Source organism: Copadichromis virginalis, linkage group LG20 (genome assembly GCF_057382275.1).
Source record: "Copadichromis virginalis isolate Kocher_CV1m ecotype Utaka linkage group LG20, C_Virginalis_male_GT1.1, whole genome shotgun sequence".
Lineage (NCBI taxonomy): Eukaryota > Metazoa > Chordata > Actinopteri > Cichliformes > Cichlidae > Copadichromis > Copadichromis virginalis.
In genome coordinates, this window is record NC_140637.1 from 32,209,504 (window position 1) to 32,233,828 (window position 24,325).

Here is a 24,325-nt window from a genome sequence, read left to right on the forward strand (position 1 = left end):
CACTACTCGCTTAACAAGTATGCTTCTCAGAAGTGGAAGAGAAGCTTAATTACAAAGAAAGAAAAGAAAGAAAACGGGATTTCCAACACTGTTCATACCAAATCAAAAACACTGCAGTTTCCTGCCTTCATGACACATTTACACAGTGAAATTTGTACTTCTGTGGTTCCTCTACATTGACTGGAGGAAGAACCTGAGCCGGGACAAATGATGGCAAAAGATGGCACTTGGAACAAAAAATAATGACGTCACAGTTACCTACAGTCACTTTGTGGTTAGCCAGAGAACCAACGTCATCTATAAGAAAGACAAAGGGAAATTTGTTGAAACGAAACATTTTTACAGAAAAGTAGTTTTATTATTTTCAGGTCATTAAAGTCTGTGGTTGAAACAGATATTTCTAATGTTTGTCAGTGACTCAATCCCAGCAGATTCATAAACCCTTTCTTAATAATATAGCTGCTTTATCCTGACTACCAGGAAAAAAAATGTTGTCCAATCAAAAAAAATTTAAATCCCCCAATGTTTGTAAGGTAATTAGAAGACTGAAAAAAATTTTTGGGAAAAAAAGTTTACATTTTTTAGATATCACACGTCCACTGCAGAGGACATTGGAAGGCCGAACGTGTAAAAATGAACTTTGATGGCAAACATTTTCTTCAACTCTTCACCAAGGAGAAGTTTGAACTCAAGGAACTGTAGTGGTTTCTTCCCCCAAAACTGCAAGTCACTGCTATACTGAAGCCACGAGTTGGTGATTGCCAGATCAAAAAGTAGAAAACTGCACATACTGTCAATTTCTGAGTGTGAGAGACCATCCTGTAGAATCTCAACATTCAATATGGTCCACGTCACCTATATTGGTAGTGTACTCAGCAATTGCCAGTGGACTTGGCACATGGACAAACCTTTTGTTTTTCTTAGACCATCTTGTGCATCTGTCCTGAGGTTGATTGCCATAGGCAGAGGATGCCATGACAACTGTCCAACCACTTAATGACAGCAAGTTCAGGTCTGAGTACCATCCCTGATGCTCCTCCTTCTTTCTTCTTCAGGGGCTTATTCCCTATGATCTTCTTCATCAGACAACTCAAGATCTGGGTTTCCCTCATCAAACTGCAATAAGTTTCTTTCTGCTTCTAAAAAGGACTCCTTTTCTGGTCATTTAAAAAAACAGAACAAAATGGAAGAAATGACTACAAATGTCCACTATGGAGGCCATTTTTTAAACACTTCAATACTATACTAAAATGAAGTTAGAATTAAGCATACTATGTTTTAATGTGTTATTAAGAGACTTGTTTAAAATATGCTAACAACATTTATAGCTAAAAATTGCTCAATAAGAAGTTTTATGCACTTACTTTTCTTTTTCCCATAAAATGTGCTTGCAGCGATGGCTGCCATGTTCCTTAATGGAAAAACTAAAGTTCCCAAAGCTCCACCCCTTCACATTTGGTATCATTGGAAAGCCCTAAATGTCCTCTGTAGATACCAAAAGGAGGCAATTCTGTAGTATGCAGTGCATGGGAGATATTCAGGTTTAGAAAGGTGCTCTACAGAGGACAAATTTGCATTGCTGGTAGTCAGGAGAGGTTGGATGGTTTCCAGAGACGTGTCCCAATTCTATCCAACCGAACACAAACTCTAAATAAATGCAGGTGCAGTATTTTTATAGAATAAAGGAATGTATTTGTCAGTATCATATGTAGCACTGATCACATGACTAATCAGCCTATAATAGTTATTACGCAAAAACTATTTAAATGCACATGTCAGTAGCATAGTGTTGCTGTGACAATGAGGAAGAAGAGTAGCCCTTTATTTTCATTGTACATGTAAAACAAATTTATGGGTGCTCCGAGGGAACTGTGCAGGAATAAAACATAAATAGTAAGACAGAAATATATACAATCAAGACCAGTATATACAAACTAGAGCCTGCTGCTTAACTCAAAGAATGATTGAAATTTCCTACTCCAGGGTGGGTAGGAAGATATATTAAACACAGCAAACTATATCGCACAACATCCAGGTGCGAGTGGTTGCTGGATGAGAATGGTTGTAGCTGGATCTCTGCAGTGCTGCTCCCACACTGACAGAAGTAATGGACAAGTAGGATGTTCTGTGCTTCAAACGAAGAAATATTGAAATCTTTCAATCAAATGAGCCATTTTAAAACACAAGATTATTTCGTAGCATTATTACATTTATCTCTTATATTTGCATATTTATTTATTATTTTTTCTCTTTCAGTAAGTTTCCAGAATCATTTCAGTTTTTATTATTAAAAACATTTGACTTTAGTTTGCTTTTAGTTTTAGTATTAGTTATATTTTTCATACGTTTTGTTTTTTGTCAGAAGCAAATATCTGAGCTGATCTTGAGTAGTGGCCGTGCGCGGTCTCTTATCTGCATCTCTTTTTGGACCTCAGCTTCTTTCAGATCATCTGGCTCATTCTCAAACCCTCATAAACCGCATGCACTTATGCATGTGTTGTACTGCTCACTTTCCATGCTGTACTTTGTTTAGAAATTATTCTGGTGTTTCCACTTTGACTGTTTGTGGTTTACTGATATGCGTCACATTTTGTGAAATGCTTGAATTCAGATGCTGAGGTTTTGTGTGTTTCAGTTCAGTTGGTTTCTTGAGTTGGTCAGGTGTTTTCCAAAGACCTGATTACAGATTTATCCAGGTCTGTTGGTATGGATAGCAGTGGCCCTCTTTATTGAATGCAAAATTGATATAAAAAATCCACCGTATTACCAGGTGGACATACTAGCCTGTATTAGAGGTTCTGTACAAAGGACTTTTAGGTGACTGTTAAGATTTAGTGCTGTATGAATAACATTGAACCGAATATAACTGCACAGGCATTTAAAGGATGCATGTGGTTCCTCCTCTCAGCTGTTTATACACCAGGAAATAGTCTGTGCACAGTCTTATAGTCTTTCTCATAAAGGATTCCAATGAGTTGCCTGTTGTTGGCAGTCACCGATGAATATCACTATAGTTTACTTTAAAAATGACAATTTCCCAAATAGTTGTTAAACTTTTCCCCCATCTTGCTTAGTTGTAACAATTTTTTAGAATAGGTAAAAGAAAAATGGCTCATTTCTTCTACTTTCCATTCAAAAATGTGCAAATGATGGTTATGACATGAACCTTTCCTCTGTTGCTTCACAGGATTAAACAAAGGAGGTAAACTAATCCCTGTGTGTCACCATCCTGGGTTACTTGACCCAGTGTTTTGAGTTTTCTTGTTTTTTGATGTCATTTTGTATTATGTTTCATGTTTAAGTCCTCTTTGGTAGTCTTAAGTTCATTCTCTAGTGTCTAGGTCTCTAGTGCAGAGGGGGGAGGGGCCGTGGTTACGCTCGCAGTAGCACAGGAACAGAGTGGGAGTTAAAGAGAGAGAAAGAGAGCAGGGACAACAACGTCACATCAGAAGAGTATAGTAATCATCCACAACTATTTTCATTTGTGGACGATAAAGCATTCAGAAAGTTTATTCATGCAGTGAATCCTATGTATGCAATTCCAAGCAGGAAAACACTCTCCCAAAAAATCATCCCAGGCCTATGTGACAGAGAATGTGCATCTTCTTTGCATCTTTTCATTTATATTTTATTGTGTTGTGGTTTGCAGTGTTTTGTGTTGTTTTGAAGTTTGTACGTGCTTTGTCTGTAGGGGCCACCGTAAATATACTTGTATTTATTCACTCCACATAAAATGTAATAAATAAATTATAAAATACAAAAACCAAGTATTTACATTTCAACTTTTAACTATTTAAATTTTCAGCTTTTTCCTTTTAAACAAATTTAAAGTGAAACAACACAAAACACTGCAAACCACAACACAATTAAATATAAATTAAAGTGTGAGAGTGTTTTCCTGCTTGGAATTGCATACATAGGATTCACTGCATGAATAAACCTTCTGAATTCTTTATCATTTGCAACTGAAAATAATTGTGGATGATCAACATGGACGATTACTATACCTTTCTAATGTGACTATGTTGTCTCTGGTTGTTGTCCCTGGCTCTCTTTCTCTCTGTGCTTTGTCTCCAGGGGCCACCGTTTAGATTTATATGTTTGTTTTTACATTAGTAATAATAATGGATTGTATTCATAAAGCGCTTTTCGAGACCCTCAAAGTGCTTTACAATGCCACTATTCATTCACTCTCACATTCACACACTGGTGGAGGCAGCTACAGTTGCAGCCACAGCTGCCCTGGGGCAGACTGACAGAAGCGAGGCTGCCATATCGCGCCATCGACCCCTCTGGCAAACACCAGTAGGCGGCAGATAAAGTGTCTTGCCCAAGGACACAATGACCAAGACAGACAGAGCTGGGGATCGAACCAGCAACCTTCTGGTTACAAGATAAGCTTCCCAACCCGGAATTCCTTTTGTGCATTATTTCATATTGTTGTTGATAATAAATTAATTAAAGCAACAAAACAACCTGAAGAGCCAGTTGGGAGCCGAAAGAGCCGGCTCTCTAAAAAGAGCCTGAGTTCCCATCACTAGTTGTGTGTAATTTGCTCCAACTGTGTTCCCCATGAGTTTCCTGTTCCCTCGTCATTCCCTGTGTATTAAGGTCTTTTGTTTTCTTCTGTCCAGCGTTGCGATCTCCCTCATTCATGGCTGTGTGTTTCCCAGTGTGCCTCTTCATTTACTAGTTCACAGACATGCCCCAGTATAGTTTGGTATCATTTCCCTTGTGTCAGCAATAAAGCTGCTTTTGAGTTTACATTTCGCCTCCGTGAAGTCTGTGTTTGGGTCCTTTCCTGCCTGCGCACAGCCGTTCTGTGACACTGTGCTACTTGTGATGTCACATAAAACTGAATTACATTTCACTTCCTTTTCATAAAAGGTGTGATACCTCCTAATAAAGAATTGTTCAGCTGAAGGTTAATCCTTTTTGCTAAGCACAATATGAATATAAATCATATTAAAGGCAGAACTACAGTCAGTGGCATATGCAGACACTTTAGAACAAAGTGCATCGTTGTGGAGATGGCACCACCTGTGCTGTGATTTCTTCTACAGGCGTTATAAAGCACAGCACAGTGTCTCAGTCAACAAAGAACTAAATGCATCTGTGCTGGGCTGCAGTGGGTTCCTCTGCAAATGTTCTGAAAAGAAATGCAGACATGCAGCCCGACCCTATAGCTGTGTTAGACAGATATGTGTGCATAGTCTTGAAAACCTGTTAACATTCTGTCATCATTGATGCTACACTTTACTTCATCTAAAATTTCAAGGCACTCCTCAAATATCTTTTTCTTGTTGTTGTTGTGGTCAGTGTCCCTTTAAAGGCTTCCTTTCGTAGTTCATATTTGTCATAGCTTAAATGTTTTAATAGCCAAATCTTGTATGTGTTCCTTTAAATATCCTTGCAGCACTCTGTGGCTGATAAAGTCCTTGTGTGCCGTCTTCAGTTCTGCAGTGTCTGCGTGTCATTGTCTTCCTCATAATACCATTTTTTGTATTTCAGTGGAATATTTTTTAGTCTGTAACAACTGATAAACTCTAACAGTGGTCTCCCTCTCTGTCTACAGTTACATAAACTGTAACTGTTTACGTAACTTCATCTCTGCAGGATGAAGGTGTGGATAGGAGTCACCCTGCTGATAGCAGTCGCTATTCTGCTTGTGATGAGTCAACTGCTGCCCTGGCCCTTTCACTGTAAGCTGCCTTTATACAACATAATACAATACAACTTTATTTATATAGCACATTTAAAAAACCAACAGTACACCAACGCCCTTTACAATAGAAACAGGGAAATTAAGACATGATTAAATAAAATGCTCTTTAACAAAGTACCACATATCTCAGCAGGTTGAAGGCACTAATTACACTATAATAAAAGGGAATATAAGAACAAACTTACTAAGAACAGATATATATATATAACTAAAAGATAAGTAAATAGATAAAAATGGAGCCAAATATAAAATAAGGACACTAACTAGAATTTGAACTTTGCTGTTGTGTGCAGTCCTTTCAGATTCATTTTGCAGAGCTGGCATTTGTGACCCCATAACTAAAAAGTGACAGCAGTCAAGTCAGGTTAAGACCCAGCAATTCATTTTTGTCTTCTGTGTAGGACATGAATCCGAGACCTCTATGTCATTCACCTTTTACACAATCTATTTCAGTCCTATCGTACTGTCAAGAGGACATGCTGGGTTTTCTATCAATGCCACATTTGTGGGGGTTACAGAGAACATGAACCTTCTTTCCAGGATGATGGGAGAACTGTAAATAAAGGATGGCTCGTTCTGTAATCAGTCTACTGCTGACTATAAGCTAATGGCAAAACAATTCCCCACTGCAGCCAGTTTTGATAACACATTCATTTCTCTATTTGCTATATAATTGCAGTTCTTCAAACTATCACAAGTCATGATGGAGGCTGTGTTTCAATATTAAGTATTCTAATATTTGTGTATGTGCTGTATTATGGTCTGTGTGTTACTTTCCCACAAATATTTTGTATTAGTTCCTGTTAATATAAAGTGAAACTTGCTGCAGTTGAAGGTTTTGGTATAACTCGGGTAACTTTTCTGAAAAACATGCTTTCACAGCTAACTGTGACATTTTTTATCTAAGTGTTCAAAAATGAACTTTTTCAATTTAGTTGAGTAAATTTTGAAAAAATTCCAGGTTGTGTATAAAATATTTTAAACATTTTGTGTGTCTTTAGTACACAACAATGACACGGTGCAGAGAATTTACATCGGCTCCATGGGAATCAGCAACCAGCGATTCCTGCCAGAGCATGAAGACCCCAGCAGCTCAGAGTTTACTCAGCTGGCCGCTCAAGTCAGCCAACAGGTGAGACCTAACAGACTCACAGCATATATGCTTTATGACACGTTATGGACTTTATGATGATTCCAGTTTTTATCTTGTGAAGAAAGAATTATTCAGGAAACAAAGAAGAGTAGTATGAAATATACACACCTGTCATAAAAGTGAGAAAGAGCAGCATCACAAAGTGCTTTAATGCAGACGGTTTCCTTTTCAGTGAGTTCTTTATATTTGACCATTTTGAACAACAGTGAGGAATTTCCAACTGAATTGACATTTTTATACCCAAATTTGAGGCAGCACACTGTCACAAGTCAGAAATTAATCAAGCATAACATTCAACCACTAAAACACCAACAAAAGTAAATAACAGTAATTTAGCATCTCAATGACATAAAAAATGGCATTAAGATGAAAAAATATAGAATTTTTGTCACAGAGCCTGCTGATACTGGTTGACTAACCATGGGGGAAACATAAAAAATAATTTGGGTAATTACCGATGCTGCTAATTCGGGGCAACTGCGGCATAAACCTTAGGGTGGATGGTGGCCGAATAAATTTGTTAAGCACTATAAAAGCATTTATTGTGAGATTACAACAATCCTAAAGTTCTATTCGCATACAGTTTCATAAATTGGCCTGTAAAATCAACTCTAAGAAATTCAAAAAGTCTTGAGTTCTAAGTCTCTGTTGTGACATTTGGGTCAGAATTTGGTGTAAAACAACAGGAAACCATGACTCCATCATCCCTTCTGTCAACACTTCAGGCTGCTGGTGCTATAATGATGTGGGGGATATTTTCTTGATACATCTTGGACCACTTCGTACCAACTGGACATCATTTAAACACCACAGCCTGTCTGAGGATTGTTACAGTCTCTTTATGACTACAGTGTACCTACCTTCTGATGCTTCCATAAAGATAACGCGCCATGCCATCCTGTCGATTTGGATCAAAATGACTGCTTGCTATGAATCTGTATTGTAATCTTGATGTTATCACAAACCTGTGGCTTCCTCTGTTGTGTGTTTCTGTCTTTGTTGAGGCAATTAAAGGAAGTCACTGCAATGATGTGTGACTTTTTTCTCTTTCAGCTCAAACTGATTTACTCCAAAAACTCAGTGCTGGCCAAATACTTCAACCGCAACTCCGTCCAGGCCTTCAGGTACTGTGAAACAGGAACTTGACTGTGCCTGTCAGTTGGCCATGGTGTCATGCTGACTGCTAAGTGTTGTGTGTTTGTCATTTGTTCACTGTGATCAGCTTATCTAGTTAAAGATGTTAGGGTGCTGAACTGTCAGTTCTTGAAGGTAATGTTTCCTAAGATGGATTAGAGTCAGTGCAACTCTGACATGTATCAAGATGTAATGGTTATGACTGCGCTTCCAGAACAGCTGGTCTGTTGCTTGCTCCTGATATCCAGTAGTTCGTTCTGACCAAAAGGTCAAAGGAAGGACAATCACTGCTGTGTGCCCGGGGCTCAGTAATGCTCAGAGGCATGCGTAGATACATTATACACAAAAGTATTGAGACATCAATACATTGCAGCTACAGGAGTGCCTTGGCCATGGAAACCTATGCCATGTAGCCCCACCCAGTTTCTGTGCTGGTTATACATGCAAAAGTTTATGAATCTGCAGATGATTTGATCTTCTTCCTCCTAGCATTATTGCCACTCTGCCGGATCCGCTTTTCTGCAAAGCCGCCTCCATTCAGCACGATCAAGGGCATCGTTCAGGTTGGCACCTATCTTCTTCACGTCATCTTTGATTCTATCCATCCATCACCTTTTTAGTCTGCCCCTTGATCGCCGGCCTTGGGGGCTGAGTCGCAGTGCTGTTCTTGCCACTGAGTTTTTATCACTTCTGACCATGTGCCCATACCATTGCAGTCGCGCTCCTTGCATCTTCTCTGTGATCGGTGTGATGCCCAGCCGCTTTCGGATGCTGATGTTCATGATGTGGTCCCATCGTGTCAGGCCCAGGCACCATCGCAGCAACCGCATTTCCATTGTGGGAAGGGCCTGTTCGTGCGTTGCGGTTGCCGGCCAACATTCGGATCCATCAAGGGCCACAGGGCGCACTACACTCTTGTAGATATTTCACTTGAGGCAGTCGGGGATTCGTCGGTCACACAGAACACCAGTGACTTAGCGCCACTTCATCCAGGCCGCATTAATCCTGGCTTGTACTTCTGGCAGGATGCTGCCATCGTTGCTGATCATCGATCCGAGGTACTTGAAGTGAGACACCTTCGCCAGATCTTTTCCATCAACGCTGATGTTCCGGTTGGTTTGGGGGCCGGCTTCTAAGTACTCAGTCTTGTTGGTGTTCAACCTCAGCCTGTCACTCAGGTGTGTCTTCCATTGCTAAGTTTGGCATTGCAGCTCCATTCGGGATTCTGCAGAGTATGGTTGGTTTTAATATGGTGGATTGGTTTGTACCTAAAATACTGAACTCTCTTGTTCAGTGGGGCACTTTAAAAATAAAGTCTGTATAAATCCTCTCTGTGTTTTGTGGAGCAGTGAGGGTGACAGCGGGGACAACAGCATTGTGGTGTATTATGAGTCGGAGTTTGATGTCCCCGTCCCTGAACGGACCACTGTGGATGAAGCCATTGAATCTCTGGAGCCTCCAGCAGAAAGTGAATGGAGCCAACAGGGACAAGGGCTGCTGAAACCCAGTGACACCCTGAACATCAGCAGCATCATCTCACAAGGTTTGACAGCTCACAGATTTATTAAGTTCAGTTTTCCACAGGTTTTTTCATCGTTTGTTACCAACTTTATTGCCAAACAAATCCTACATCTAGTGACTGAAAGAACAAGATCATACAAAGTGAGCTTCCTTCGAAGGGTGGCTGGCCTCTCCCTTGGTGATAGGGTGAGAAGTTCAGCCATCCGGGAGGGGCTCAGAGTAGAGCCGCTGCTCCTCCACATTGAAAGGAGCCAGCTGAGGTGGTTTAGGCATCTGACAAGGATGCCTCCTGGGCGAGGTGCCCCGAACATGTCCGACGTGAAGGATGCCCCAGGGCAGACCCAGGACACGCTGGAGAGATTATATCTCTCGGCTGGCCTAGGAATGCCTTGGTGTTCCCCCGGATAAGTTGGAGGAGGTGGCTGGGGAGAGGGAGGTCTGGACTTCTCTGCTTAGGCTCCTGCCTCCACAACCCATTCCCGGATAAGCGGAAGAAGATGGATGGATGGATCCTACATCTTTTCAATAAATTTGCCATAATTGAGATAATGTGAAATCATTGAGAAATCCAAAACTGAGTAAGAAAGAATGCAATTGTTAAGAGAAAAAATGATCAAACACGATAATTGTTGTGCTTGTAATGCTTCATAAATATGAATCATAAGTATTATACTTACAAGCATCATTGGTATCTTTTGATAAGGAGAGTCTCAATGTAAGCACGGCAACCTACATCCATAGACCTTGAACAACAATACAGTCTTGTGTGCAAGATAGTGCTGTTCAATGTTGTTTTGGCTATTAAACTGTTTGGCACTGCATGTTTGAATGCAAAAGTGAGTTACTTCTCACAGCGTGCTCAGATCTGACAAGTGAAAATACACCAGGGAAGCTACATTCAGCATATGCAGTCCATATATTTTGATGACGATGAGCTGGGAAGCAAAATTCGCTTTCTTGCAAGAAGAATAATGGCCTACTAATGCCTCCTAGTAAATTAGTAAAACTACTAAATTTGATAGATGTAAAGTTTGACGCAAGCAACTACGTGGAAAAAAAAAGGAGACTGTGTACACTTTGCATGAAGCATGCTATATACTCAGTAAACTGCAATGTTTGTTTTGCACTTACAGCACTTAGGCAGTATGTGTGCCTTGAAGTTAATTGTGTTTAGTGGAGCCTCAGACAAGAGCACTCAGCGAGGACACTGTATTAACTTAATGGGGTGAGGTGGAAAGTTCTCACCCCTTGCATGGTTGTGAGAGTCAAGAAGGTTGTATGCAGTATATTAGCAGGTGAAATACTCGCAGTGTCACATGGACTAGACAGCGCCATCTTTCCATCCACATTAGACTGTGATTTTACTACTTACACTTATAACTTCTGTCACAGTCAATGTCATCTGCCTCCCATTCTACTTTTAAATACTCTAGGAACAACAAGTAGGCCTGCAGAGCGAGAGCGAAGTGCTCTAATAGGGTGATATGGTACTACAAGGTCATTAAGATAAGATGGGGCCTGATTATTTAAGAGAGGATTTTCAATTTTATTCTAGATTTAACAAGGAGCTAATATAGGAGAAATCTGCTCTCTCTTTCTAGTCCCTGTCAGGACTCTTGCTGCAGCATTTTGGATCAGCTGAAGGCTTTTCAGGGAGTTTTTAGGACTTTCTGATTATAAGATGAAATCATCTGGCCTAGAAATAATAAATGCATGAACTAGTTTTTCAGTGTCACTTTGAGATTTAATGAATTAATAATAGAGATATTGTGCAAATAAAGGAGGCTTAGATATTTTTTGATATGCACATTGAAGGACATGTCCTGGTCAAAAAAGGTTCCTCACAGTGCTACTGGAGGCCAAAGTAATAGCATCCAGAGTAAGAATCTGGTTGGATACCATATTTCTAAGCTTTTCACGGCCGAGTACAATAACCTCAGTTTGATCTGAATTAAGAAGCAGAAAGTTAGCGGCCATCCAGGTCTTTATGTCTTTAAGACATTCCTGCAGTTTAACTCATTGGTGTGTGTTATCTGGCTTCATGGACAGATAGAGCTGGGTGTCATCTGCATAGCAGTGTAAATGTATGCTATGTCTTCTAATGATGCTGCCTAAGGGAAGCATGTATAATGTAAACAGAATTGGTCCTAGCACTGAACCTTGTGGAACTCCATAATTAATTCAATTCAATTCAATTTTATTTATATAGCGCCAAATCACAACATAAGTCGCCTCAAGGCGCTTCATTAACCTCAGTGTGTGAAGAGGACTCTCCATTTACATGCACAAACTGGAGTCTATTAGATAGATATGATTCAAACCACTGCAGCACAGTACCTGTAATACCTACAGCATGTTCTAATCACGGTAATAATATTTTATGGTTAACAGTATTGAATGCTTCACTGAGGTCTAGCACAACCACACAGATGAGTCCACTGTCAGAGGCCATAAGAGGATGATTTGTAACCTTCACTAAAGCTGTTTCTGTGCTGTGATGAGCTCTGAAACCTGAAACTTTTCATTAACATTAATTAATGGTAGGACTTCCCTGAGCAGTCTTGTAGGAATGGGTATTGGAGGAAGTAATTACTGAAGTTAACTCAGAAAGATCAATTGAATAAAAAGACTCTAAATAATTACCAATGGTAGTGAAATTAGCTGTAGATAATGTTACATCTGTAAAATGGTTACAAGTTATTTATTTTTTCAAATGGCCACAATTTTAACAGGAGGAGAGAAGAAGCAGAGAGGTGTTTAGGACTGCAAAGTTTATTATCTATGTGATTTACTAATACATTTATCTTTGTGTTTACAGTTATAGATCCACGCTTGACCAGGTCCAAATTAACTAGTGAGTACTGGGTTTTCTTCAAGCATTTCTAAATGTAAAGCTTAAATTTTCTTAAAATAATTTAAAACAGATTTAAGTTGCCTCAAAATGTAAAAGAGTCTATTTATTTAGGTGAATACATTACAAAGCATAAGACCTTCATATCCTGTTGCACAGTAACAATGATGCAATGTTACTTTGTTAACATATTTTTAGAGAGGAAGTTCTTCAACATCCATGTCAGGAATCGTGGAATTGTGCATTCTCCGGGGTTTCCAGACTATCCTTATCCTCCAAATGCCAACTTCCAGTGGAGGCTTCGGGCGGAACCCGGCCACCGAGTTAGGCTCGACTTTCACACTCTGATCTTGGAGGACGACTGTCAGCGCGACTTCATCAAAGCCTATGATTCGCTGGCTCCCATAGAGAAACGTGCTCTGACAGAGTGAGACAAATAATCCCTCTCCCAGAATTTAAACTGTCAGTTATCTCAAAGTTTCTGTTTGTTGCCTGAGTAGACTGAATGTTTGGGTTTTTAGGTCAGAAAAAATAAGACATCCATCCATCCATCTTCATCCGCTTTGTCCGGGGCCGGGTCGCGGGGGCAGCAGCCTAAGCAAAGAGGCCCAGACCTCCCTCTCCCCAGCCACCTCCTCCAGCTTATCCGGGGGAACACCAAGGCGTTCCCAGGCCAGCCGAGAGATATAATCTCTCCAGCGTGTCCTGGGTCTGCCCCGGGGCCTCCTCCCGGTGGGACATGCCTGGAACACCTCACCAAGGAGGCGCCCAGGAGGCATCCTTGTCAGATGCCCGAACCACCTCAGCTGGCTCCTTTCGATGTGGAGCAGCAACTGCTCTACTCTGAGCCCCTCCAGGATGGCCGAACTTCTCACCCTATCTCTAAGGGAGAGGCCAGCCACCCTTCGGAGGAAGCTCATTTCTGCCGCTTGTATCCGCGATCTCGTTCTTTCGGTCACTACCCACAGCTCGTGGCCATAGGTGAGGGTAGGGACGTAGATCGACCGGTAAATTGAGAGCTTCGCTTTTACACTCAGCTCCCTCTTCACCACGACGGACCGGTGCAGCGTCCGCATTACTGCAGCTGCAGCCCCAATCCGTCTGTCGATCTCCGGCTCCCTTCTCCCATCACTCGCGAACAAGACCCCGAGATACTTGAACTCCTCCACTTGGGGCAGGAACTCATCCCCGACCCGGAGTGGGCACTCCACCCTTTTCCGGCTAAATAAGACATTTAAAGATTTATGTATGTCCATCTTAACTGAAGGTCTTGCGTTTGGTGACCTCTGTGTGTTTGACGTTTCACCTTATTATAGGGATGCACAGATGTACCATGCAGGCCAGATGCATGAAACATGCACAAATTTTTTAATTGATGGAATTATAACATTCACAATGAAGTAGATGTGTTTGGAAATTAAATGCAAACTTCTTTAATTCCTGTTTAACTTACGTAAAAAGACAATTATAAAAAAACATAACAAAACCATGTATAAACCTTGTCTAAACTATATGGGATAGCTGTGTATTTTTAAAACACCAGTCTTTTACTATAAATTCCAGTGTATGTTCAAGAAGAGGAATTTTGTTCACACACATCCTTTATGCATCCTGCCCCAGGACTGTGGTATCTCTGCTGTGTGTTATCAGAAATAAAACAGGCTTTTCAGGCTTCTGTAAAGTTCCTCTTTAAAGGTTAACCTTTCTGTCTCTGTGTTCTTTTCTCAGACAGTGTGGGAATCCTCAAAAGTCATTGTCCTTCTTCTCTTCTGGAAATGTCATGTTACTGACGCTGGTCACAAATGAGAAGGAAAACTTCCCTGGTTTTGAAGCAAGCTACTCCCAGATTCCTTTGGCTAAACAAAGTAAATTCAGATACAATTTGTATTGTTTTGTTTGTTTTCTTTTTAAAAACAAATATTTTCACTGGGAATATGTGACGAAAATGCATATAACAACGGGTTCCATTTATATAGCGCTTTACAATTGCACTATTCATTCACACACTGGTGGAGGCAGCTACAGGGGTAGCCACAGCTGCCCTGGGGCAGACTGACAGAAGCCAGGCTGCCATATCGCACCATCGGCCCCTCTGGCCATCACCAGTAGGCGGTAGGTGAAGTGTCTTACCCAAGGACACAACGACTGACACTGTCCGAGCCGGGGCTCGAACTGGCAACCTTCCAATCACAAGACGAGCTGCCAACTCTTGAGCCACGATCGCCTGTATGCCACATATGTGAAATGTGAAAAGTACAGACAGTAATTTTTTGAAGGTATTTAGCAGAGTCTATAAGGAAACTTAAAGAAATCCAGATGCTTTTCTTTCCAAGCTCCGTAGACCAGAGAAAAGCAGATATTCATTTGTATCTAACACTGATCTGAGGTCTAGAAGGACAAGCACAGAGATGAGTCCATTCTCAGAGGCCATAAGAGGATGAGTTGTAACCTTCTTGCATTTGCGCAATATCTCTACAGTTAAATGTCCAGTCTGCTCACCTTGTGCTGTAATGCTATATAATGATCTTCAACAAAATCAACAAGCAACATGCTGACCACTAAGTTTAACTCAAACTCCTCTTAGGTGTCACCCAGCATTTCATTGTGGACTTCAACCCAACTGATTGCTAAGATATTTTTGTCTTTAAAAAAAAAAGTTTGACTGAAGGACTGCAGCAATTTCTAAAGTAGGTAGAAACCAGGTAAATAGATTAACTGATTTTTTTTTGTCTTATCAGCTTGTCCAGGAAGATTCCAGTGCAGCAATAACAAGTGCGTCAGCAAGAGTTTTCAATGTGACGGCTGGGACGATTGTGGTGACAACAGCGATGAAATCAACTGCAGTGAGTCCATCAAACTTCTCATTGTCTAAAGTCTAAAAAGAGTTAAAGAAGGTTTAGCACCAAATGTGGATTTGTTTTTTACTGAGATAAATGTGCATCTACAGTATAACGGTCACTGTCAAAAGCAAAAAACAACATAATGACTACTAAGTTTAAGTTTTGACTTGTTCCACATCTCAAGCAGGATTTCACTGATGAGTACTGACTTCAACCCAAGTGATCGCTAAGATGATTTTTTTTCTTTTTAAAATGAATGTTTACATGGAAAAAGTAACAGATTTTCTGAACCAGGTAAATAGATAAACTGATTTTTTTTGTCTTTTTAGATTGTACAGGAATGTTCCAGTGCAGCAATAGCAGGTGCGTCAGCAAGACTTCTCAATGTGACGGCTGGGACAATTGTGGGGACAACAGTGATGAAATCAACTGCAGTGAGTCCATCAAACTTCTCCTTTTGTGAAGTCTAAAAGGAAGGTTTAGCAGCAAATGTGGACTAAATCTCAACTAGAAATTGTTTAAGAAGAACTGGCAGTCACACTCAGTCTATCTAAGTCCGTTCTTTACTATCCCATCTTTTGGAGTGTCAGCTTAGGGTGGGATACTTCTAAGATACAATATAAAAAAAAAGTCCATATAAACCAAAATAATGCCTGTGTCATGGGTTGGATCTCTATGGTGACAACACAGATAAAGAAAACTGTATCAAGACCAGCAGAAATTGAAACTATTCTGCTTTGGGCGATCGTCGCTCAAGAGTTGGCAGTTCGTCTTGTAACCGGAAGGTTGCTGGTTCGAGCCCCGGCTCGGACAGTCTCAGTCATTGTGTCCTTGGGTAAGACACTTCACCTACCACCTACTGGTGATGGCCAGAGGGGCCGATGGCGCAGTATGGCAGCCTCGCTTCTGTCAGTCTGCCCCAGGGCAGCTGTGGCTACAACTGTAGCTGCCTCCACCAGTGTGTGAATGAATAGTGCAATTGTAAAGCGCTTTGAGGGCCCCGAAAAGCGCTATATAAATGCAATCCATTATTTGTACTTACTGAGATAAATATATATGTAAAGTATAGTGGTCACCATCAAAAGCAACAAACAACATAATCAACACTTAGCTTAACTCATTCTATGTATAAACCAGGGTTTCACTGATGAGTAACGACTTCAACCCAAACGATCACTAAGATGATTTTTTTTCTTTTTTAAATAAGTGATTACATGAAAGACTAACGCATTTTCTGAACCAGGTAAATGGATAAACTGATTTTTGTTTGACTTTTCAGCTTGTACAGGAATGTTCCAGTGCAACAACAACAAGTGCGTCAGCAATACTTCTCACTGTAATGGCTGGGACGATTGTGGTGACAACAGTGATGAAATCAACTGCAGTGAGTTCATCAAACTTGTCTTTTTGTAAAGTTTAATCAATCAAGCCTTTTATTTGTTACATGCAATGTTTACACCTGCATCAAAATTGGATCCCACACACACACACACACGCACAGACCCGTGACCAGTGTTGGTCAAGTTACTTGAAAAAAGTAATCAGTAACTAATTACTGATTACTTCCCCAAAAAGGTAATCCCGTTACTTTACTGATTACTTATTTTCAAAATTAATTAATTACTTAGTTACTTTTTAAAAACACGATTTACAACCTGTATAGGTGATAGAGCGATAGATCTTTCAGCCCAATTCTACTTTTTCTGCATAATCCATCATACAAAATGTAATCAAATGGAAAAGTCTCTTTTTTTTAAACTTGTTTTATTAGTTTTAATCTTTTTAAACTTTATGCATCAAGCAAAAATTAAATTATATGCACCATTCTCTGACTGGAAGAAATTAGTTTAACATTTAAACCTATTTTCTGCACATTCCAGCACATAAAATAAAATATTTTTGTGTTTACACTCAGTCTTTCAAATAGATGCAAGTAAAACACAGCAGAAAATAAATAAAACCAAAGACTCAGCGGTCCTGTTGCTCTATTTTCACCTGTAAAGCAGGAGTGGGGTAGGCGGAGGTTTACCCTGGTGCAGGTGTGGAAGAATCCGCGAGTTTCTCTGTGAGTTTCCCATTACGTCGTAGCTACTCGGTGCTTGCTCGGAAGTTTAGGGGTTTTTTTCGCTGTAAAAAGAAGTTTTCTTCGCACGCACAATGGACGCTAATGTTTTTGTCACTTTTTATGGAATCAAACTCAAAGTAAGGTCAGTGCTTCCACGCTTTAAACGCTGCACGCTCACACTCTCTCCCACACTCGATATATGATCCATTGTTGATCTGCACACAGCTGTTGTCACGAACGTCGCACTCGCTTACGTCACTGTCACTGTTACAAGTAAGGCGTTACTGCCCATCTCTGCCCGTGACCATACATACATAGCAAAGACATGACGTGGGAAGACAGGTCAGAGACAGGTGGTAATTTGGAAAAAAAAGATTGAAATGTACAATACAATGAGCAAGTGGAGGAGGGCAAAAAGAGACATCTACTCATACTGGGCTCCTTATGGGAGGTCAGCATGAGAGAGGAAAACAAAAACTTGATTTACTTGATCGACTTGATCTACATGTCTTGTAAGACTAACATATTTTCTGAATCAGGTAAATAGATGAACTGATTTTGTGTTTGTCTTATCAGCTTGTCCAGGAAAATTCCAGTGCAACAATAACAGGTGCGTCAGCAATACTTCTCAATGTGATAGCTGGGACGATTGTGGGGACAACAGCGATGAAATCAACTGCAGTAAGTCCATCAAACATCTCTTTGTCTAACGTTTAAAAAGAGTTAAAGTTAGCCCCTAATATTTAGTGCAAGAAATGACTGGTTTCACTGTAACTTCCACATGTATGCAATGCAGGGACTCCAGCAACACTTAAAGGGAAGAGGAACAACTTTTTTGACTGTCCAACACGTTTTGGCTTGTGGCCTTCATCAGGGTCAAAGTAACACATAGTAGAAGTTTGCTTAAATAAAAGGCAGGAAACTGAAAAAAAAATTAAATTAACCAATCACATCTTCATAGATAAACCAGCTGACATATAACAGGTTGGTATTGGTTAATTGGTTAAGTCACGCCCAAGTAAATACTGGACTAGATCCTTATAATTCTACAACTGTTTATAACTGTTTATAACTTGCATATTTCTGTATAGCTTTATATTTCATATGTATGTATAGTTTCATATTTATATCCTGTTCATAGCCTGTACATAGCTTGTATACCAACTACAGCCTGTACATACTTATAGTTATAGCATATTCATAACATACCTTCATACCGTGTACATTGTAACAAACCCATAACAGTCCCATTTCTGTAATATATCTATATACCTATATTATTGCTAATATATATTTTGTAATATATCTATATTATGGCTAATATGGATGGATGCAAACTGCATTTCGTTGCCTTGTACTGGTGACATGTGCAATGACAATAAAGTTGAATTCTATTCTATTCTATTCTATTCTATTGATGGGGGGAACACACATAATCTCCACCTGTCTTAAAAGCCAAAACGTGTTGGTCAGTCAATAAATTTGTTCCTCTTCCCTTTAAGTGTTGCTGGAGTCCCCGCATTGTGATTTTTTTTCATCCTCTCCATGCACCTTGGAAGCATGTGAAGTTGTGCCAGAAATTTTTGTTGTGATTTATTAACTTCCATATGTACTCAGAGCTTTCTGGAAATGAGAGCAGCCTAAGCTGTGGCATTGTAATGAAATTGGCTTTTTCAAAGGAGCTTTGGGTCAAAGGTCTGATAGAAAAAAACACTTTTCAAATAGTTTTTGAAAAGTGAAAAGTTTTGTTGGTGAATGGGCAATATTGATGCAAAAATAGGATCTGCATCTGTCGTGGAAAAGACGGGTGTCTGATGCAGTGTTTTTCAACCTTTTTTGAGTCACGGCACATTTTATAGATTAAAAATATCCCACGGCTCACCACCAACCAAACCAAAATGACACATTCTAGCCTAATACAGTACACATAATGGCAAGTTAGTCTCTTGATCTTTTTACACTGAGTGTGAAACCTGGGCCTGTTTAGCAGAACACAAAGATGACACTCTGGCAGGAATTGAAGAACGGCAAACATGAAGCTCTTCCTCAACAGCTCTTAATCGCACTCTGTTTTTAGTTTTTAGAAAGTCTGGCAATTGTGTTATCTGAGATCTCTCATAACACAAGTGCTATCTGAGAGCCTTGAGAGCTCTTTCAGACACCTTTGTGTTTTTTCTCATTAAAGTTACCTGTTTCTCAGCATGTTCACGCAGGCAAACAACATAGTCTGCGTCCTTGTTTTGAAGTGAGGGATGCTTTGTGTGCAGATGGTGTTTAACCTTGCTTAGGACCATGGCACTGTTTGAGAGCTTTTCCCCACACAAACATAATAGAATTGGTGCAGTTGGATCTCCAGTGAAAGTAAATCCAAACAAAAGATAACTTTCGCTGTACTGCCTCGAGCCCACCGATTTTTGCTTTCTTTTGACCACCACTCATACTCGGCTCTTCTGGACTAGAATGTTGTCCAGGCCCCAGTTTGGAGTCTACAATTTTTCCTTTCAAATATTTATTCAGCTTTGTTGTATGTCTTCCAACTGCCACGTACCACATGCATCACTAATTCTATTGTCTTAACTTAGCAAGCTCACTTTTCGCTACCCACTGCCACCTACTGACATGAAAGAGTAATTACTCTACCAGTCACTGCATTGAAAGCACAGATGCCCAACAATGATTTTAGTATTTGCTGTAATCATTAAATTGTATTTTTTGCACCAGTTAATTAAAATTAAATAATTTTAAATAAATAACACCAGAGCAAAATAATTGCTCTGGTGCAATTATTTTATAGGGCAGCACGGTGGCACGGTGGTTAGCACTGTTGTCGCACAGCAAGAAGGTCCTAAGTTCAATTCCACCATCAGGCCGGGGTCTTTCTGTGTGGAGTTTGCATGTTCTCCCCGTGTTTGCGTGGGTTCTCTCCAGGTATTCCGGCTTCCTCCCACTGTCCAAAGACATGCACTTAGTGGGGATAGGTTAATTGGTTAATCCAAATTGCCCATAGGTGTGACTGTGAATGTGAGTGCGAATGGTTGTCTGTCTCTGTGTGTTGGCCCTGCGACAGACTGGCGACCTGTCCAGGGTGTACCCTGCCTCTCGCCCTATGACAGCTGGGATAGGCTCCAGCGCCCCCCGCGACCCTGAAAAGGATAAGCGAATGGATGGAACACCAGAGCAGTGGTTGGGAAACACTGGCCTGATGAATGTGAAGAATGACAAAACTTTAAGCTAATATAAATGATTTGGAGATACTAAAAATTAAGATTAGATTTCATGAAAAAAACATTTTAATTGATATTTTGACCTAAAAGATGCCTTTGTATTAGAATTTTCTTAGAGACTAATGTCATGTGTGTCTCCTTTCATTTAGCTTCAGTGGTGTGCTCAGCGTTCACCTTCCACTGCAGTAATGGACTCTGCATCAGTAAACTGAACCCAGAGTGTGATGGAGAGCAGGACTGTGAGGACGGCTCTGACGAGGCTAACTGTGGTACGTTTACCACACACTCACCCACAGATGGTTGCAGTGTGATTTTTCTAGTGTATTAAGATCTGTGTTTGCTTTCAGATTGCGGTACGAGTTTGTACAGTAGCACTCGTATTGTGGGGGGTCGGGGAGCTAATGTGGGCGAGTGGCCCTGGCAGGTGAGCCTCCACTTCAAGGGGCTAGGACACATGTGTGGAGCCTCTGTGCTGAGTGACCGCTGGCTGCTGACTGCTGCCCACTGCGTCCAAGACACTACAGTTTACAAGTAGGAGCTCTATTTTAAGTGATAAATATTGCTGCAAATGTTGTAAAGTGTAAGGATTTGAGCAAATTTGTCAAGGGCCAAATTGTGATGGCTAGGTGACTGCGTCAGAGCATCTCCAAAACTGTCTCTCCTGTAGTTCCCAGTCTGCAGTGGTCACTATGTACCTTGTGGCGGGGAGTGGTTTGTAGATGCCACGCAGGTGCGTCCATTGCGCCTGCAGCAGGAAACTCGCCACATACCTATAATGGTCCAAGGAAGGAACAGTGGGGGATTAACGATCTAGCATCTGTGGGATGTGCTGGACATAAATGTCCCACTTTGAAAAAACTTCAGTTGATCCAAAGTGCAGCAACGAAAGTACTGACAAGGAGTAGAAAAGAGAGAGCATGTTTCTCACTCATTGGATCCTTGTTAAATCCAGAATTAAATTTAAAATCTTTCTCATTACATAAAAGACCTTGAATAATGAGACCCCATCTAATGCCCATAGTATCATATCACTGCAATAGAGCACTTCATTCACAGACTGCAGGCTTACTCCTTTTTCCTAGAGTATTTAAAAGTGGCCCCGCCCCTCCCCGAGCCTTTTTCTGCCCGAGGTTTCTTCCTATTAAAATGGAAAAGTTGTCTTACTGTTTGGGATTTTTTCTTGATTATTATTGGGTCTTTACCTCACAACGTGGTGCTCTGAAGCAACTGTTGTTGTGGTTTGGTTTTACAAATGTGTCACAGTTGAATTGAACTGAAAACTAGTAGCCACCTCACCTGCTCTTTCTTGTTGTAAATGTAAAACTTTTTGTCACATCCAATGGAGCTGGCAGGACTCGAGACATGGGACTTGCTTCTTTCTTAAAACTTCAAAGGATTTATTTTACAGTCACTTAATCCAAAAAGCACAGACACAGGGGATTGTTATCCAAAGGCTCCGGGGACATAGAGGGAAGGCTCACACATCCAGTTCACAATAAAAGCTCTCTCTCAGACGTAGGAACACTCTCTCACTATACACCAGGGATGAGACACTGGGAAAGTCACTAACGAGGTAGGTCAACGATCCAGCAAAGAGGTCGCAGCAACAACTCGTCAGCACTAGGTGGGTGATGTTCCTCAGGTGTGCAGGGCGGGAACCCAGGCAGAGTACTCGCATGAATACAGACACCAAAACAAACAACAGAGTGAAAAGAGAAAGAGGCAGAGTGTGGCAAGATGCTTGGAGAGAAGGCGGGACCATAGCAGTGCACCCCACCTCCCCACCCCTTCTTCTTCTACCCTTAATGGGAACCTCCTGGAAGCCGCACATGCTCACAATGGAAGTCTGTAGGCATCACTTTATACAAGGTGGCAGCCTGGGGATGCTCCTCCAGTCTGTACCCCTCCCACTCCACAGGATATGGAAGGCCCCTCCCTCGGCACAAGGATTCAAATTCCTTTAAAGCAGGGGTTTCAAACTAAAATCAGCCGCGGGCCACTGCTGGCACCATCATCACATTGGAGGGCCACTTCAGTGTTCAAGTAGTACAAACAAACAAGAAAAGACTCACAAATATTTCCTAAAATGTAGTGTTTGTTTGATTTCAGGGCGCAATTTCAAATATTGTATAACAAAACAAAACTGCAACTGAAGCCTTTCATTAAACTACCAAATAAATAATTTGGTCCTCTCTTTCTGGCCAGACACATGTCAGCACTTCTACTATATTTGTTTGTATTTAACAAAATAAAAATGCAGACATAAGTGTACACATTCATTTTTGACAGCTAGTGAAAATAGTTTTCTTTTTGTTTGTACTCTTTTGTTACCTCGGCCACGTCTGCGGCTCTGAACCGTAGTAAAGGGACCTCTGGCTAATACTTCGGGTTCGTGTCGGGCTCGTAGCCGAAAACTAGCTTTACTGTCTGGTTCAAGTTTGCTAGCAAGAGACAGAGAGAGGTGTTGAAAGGCTGCTCCAACGGAGCTTATTGTTTCAGAGGAAAACACGAACACGGTGTACAGTCGAGTCTTAAAAGCTTACTTACAACTGGGCTCGTCAGGCTCTCTTTTTGGCTGCAGTGGTTATTATTATTCATGCTTCAAAAAATTCTTTGTGTCTAAAAATCTTTTTTTTTTTTTGAAAGCAAGCTTTATGTCAGTTTACTATGAAGCTGCAACAGCTCCAAACATTGTTTTGGTGTTAAAAACTAAGAATTTAGTCAGTTAGTTACAGTGACAATTTTAGAAAGTAGAGACATCAACAAAATTACAAGAGAATTTAAATCAAACAAATGTGACCTAATGAAGGCAAGGCAAGTTTATTTGTATAGCACAATTCAACAACAAGGTGATTCAAAGTGCTTTACAGAGACATTAGAAACAAGAACAAATAAAAAGCATGATTTAAAATTGAATAAAACAAGCAAATAAACTAACTAACTAATTAACAAACAAACAAACAACAGTATATAAAATCAAAACAGATAAAATCAGAACAGTAGATAAAATCAGTAGTTAAATATAAGTTTTGAAATTTAAGCTTAAAGTGTGGATTTGGTGCTTTATTCAAATGCAGCTGAGAACAGGTGAGTCTTCAACCTGGATTTAAATAAACTGAGTGTTTCAGCTGATCTGAGGCTTTCTGGGAGTTTGTTCCAGATATAAGGAGCATAAAAGCTGAATGCAGCTTCTCCGTGTCTGGTTCTGACTCTGGGAACTGATAAAAGACCGGATCCAGATGACCTGAGGGATCTGGATGGTTCATACTGGGTCAGGAGGTCATTGATGTATTTTGGTCCTAAACCATTCAGAGCTTTATAGGCCAGCATCAGAACTTTAAAGTCTATCCTCTGACGGACAGGCAGCCAGTGTAAGGACCTCAGAGCTGGACTGATGTGGTCCACTTTTTTGGTCTTAGTGAGGACTCGAGCAGCAGAGTTCTGAATGAGCTGTAGTTGTCTGACTGATTTTTTAGGTAGACCTGTAAAGATGCTGTTACAGTAATCAAGCCTACTAAAGATGAATGCATGGACTAGTTTTTCCAGGTCCTGTTGAGACATCAGATCTTTTATCCTTGATATATTCTTGAGGTGATAGTAAGCTGACTTTGTTATTGTCTTAATGTGTTTTTCTAAGTTTAGGTCTGCATCCATCACTACACCCAAATTTCTCGCCTGGTTTGTGGTTTTTAGATGTATAGATTGAAGTTCTCTGGTGACCTGTAATCGTTTTTCTTTGGCGCCAAAGACTATTACCTCAGTTTTGTTTTTGTTTAGCTGGAGAAAATTGTGGCACAACCAGTCATTGATTT

At 40.5% G+C, this 24,325-nt stretch overlaps 1 protein-coding gene across 1 annotated transcript in view; it reads left to right on the forward strand.

Annotated features, from left to right (window-relative positions):
* Positions 1-1,396: 1,396 nt before the first annotated feature.
* The window catches only part of LOC146685196 (suppressor of tumorigenicity 14 protein homolog), a 29,432-nt gene continuing 6,503 nt past the window's right edge, over positions 1,397-24,325 (forward strand). Inside the window, exons 1-14 of the mRNA XM_085442989.1 lie at positions 1,397-1,458; positions 5,617-5,702; positions 6,727-6,857; positions 7,932-8,002; positions 9,362-9,555; positions 12,352-12,387; positions 12,583-12,811; positions 14,113-14,249; positions 15,123-15,227; positions 15,554-15,658; positions 16,504-16,608; positions 17,866-17,970; positions 20,663-20,782; positions 20,861-21,044. Coding sequence (XP_085299115.1) covers positions 1,397-1,458; positions 5,617-5,702; positions 6,727-6,857; positions 7,932-8,002; positions 9,362-9,555; positions 12,352-12,387; positions 12,583-12,811; positions 14,113-14,249; positions 15,123-15,227; positions 15,554-15,658; positions 16,504-16,608; positions 17,866-17,970; positions 20,663-20,782; positions 20,861-21,044 — 1,670 coding nt within the window. The remainder of the gene's footprint in view (positions 1,459-5,616; positions 5,703-6,726; positions 6,858-7,931; positions 8,003-9,361; positions 9,556-12,351; positions 12,388-12,582; positions 12,812-14,112; positions 14,250-15,122; positions 15,228-15,553; positions 15,659-16,503; positions 16,609-17,865; positions 17,971-20,662; positions 20,783-20,860; positions 21,045-24,325) is intronic.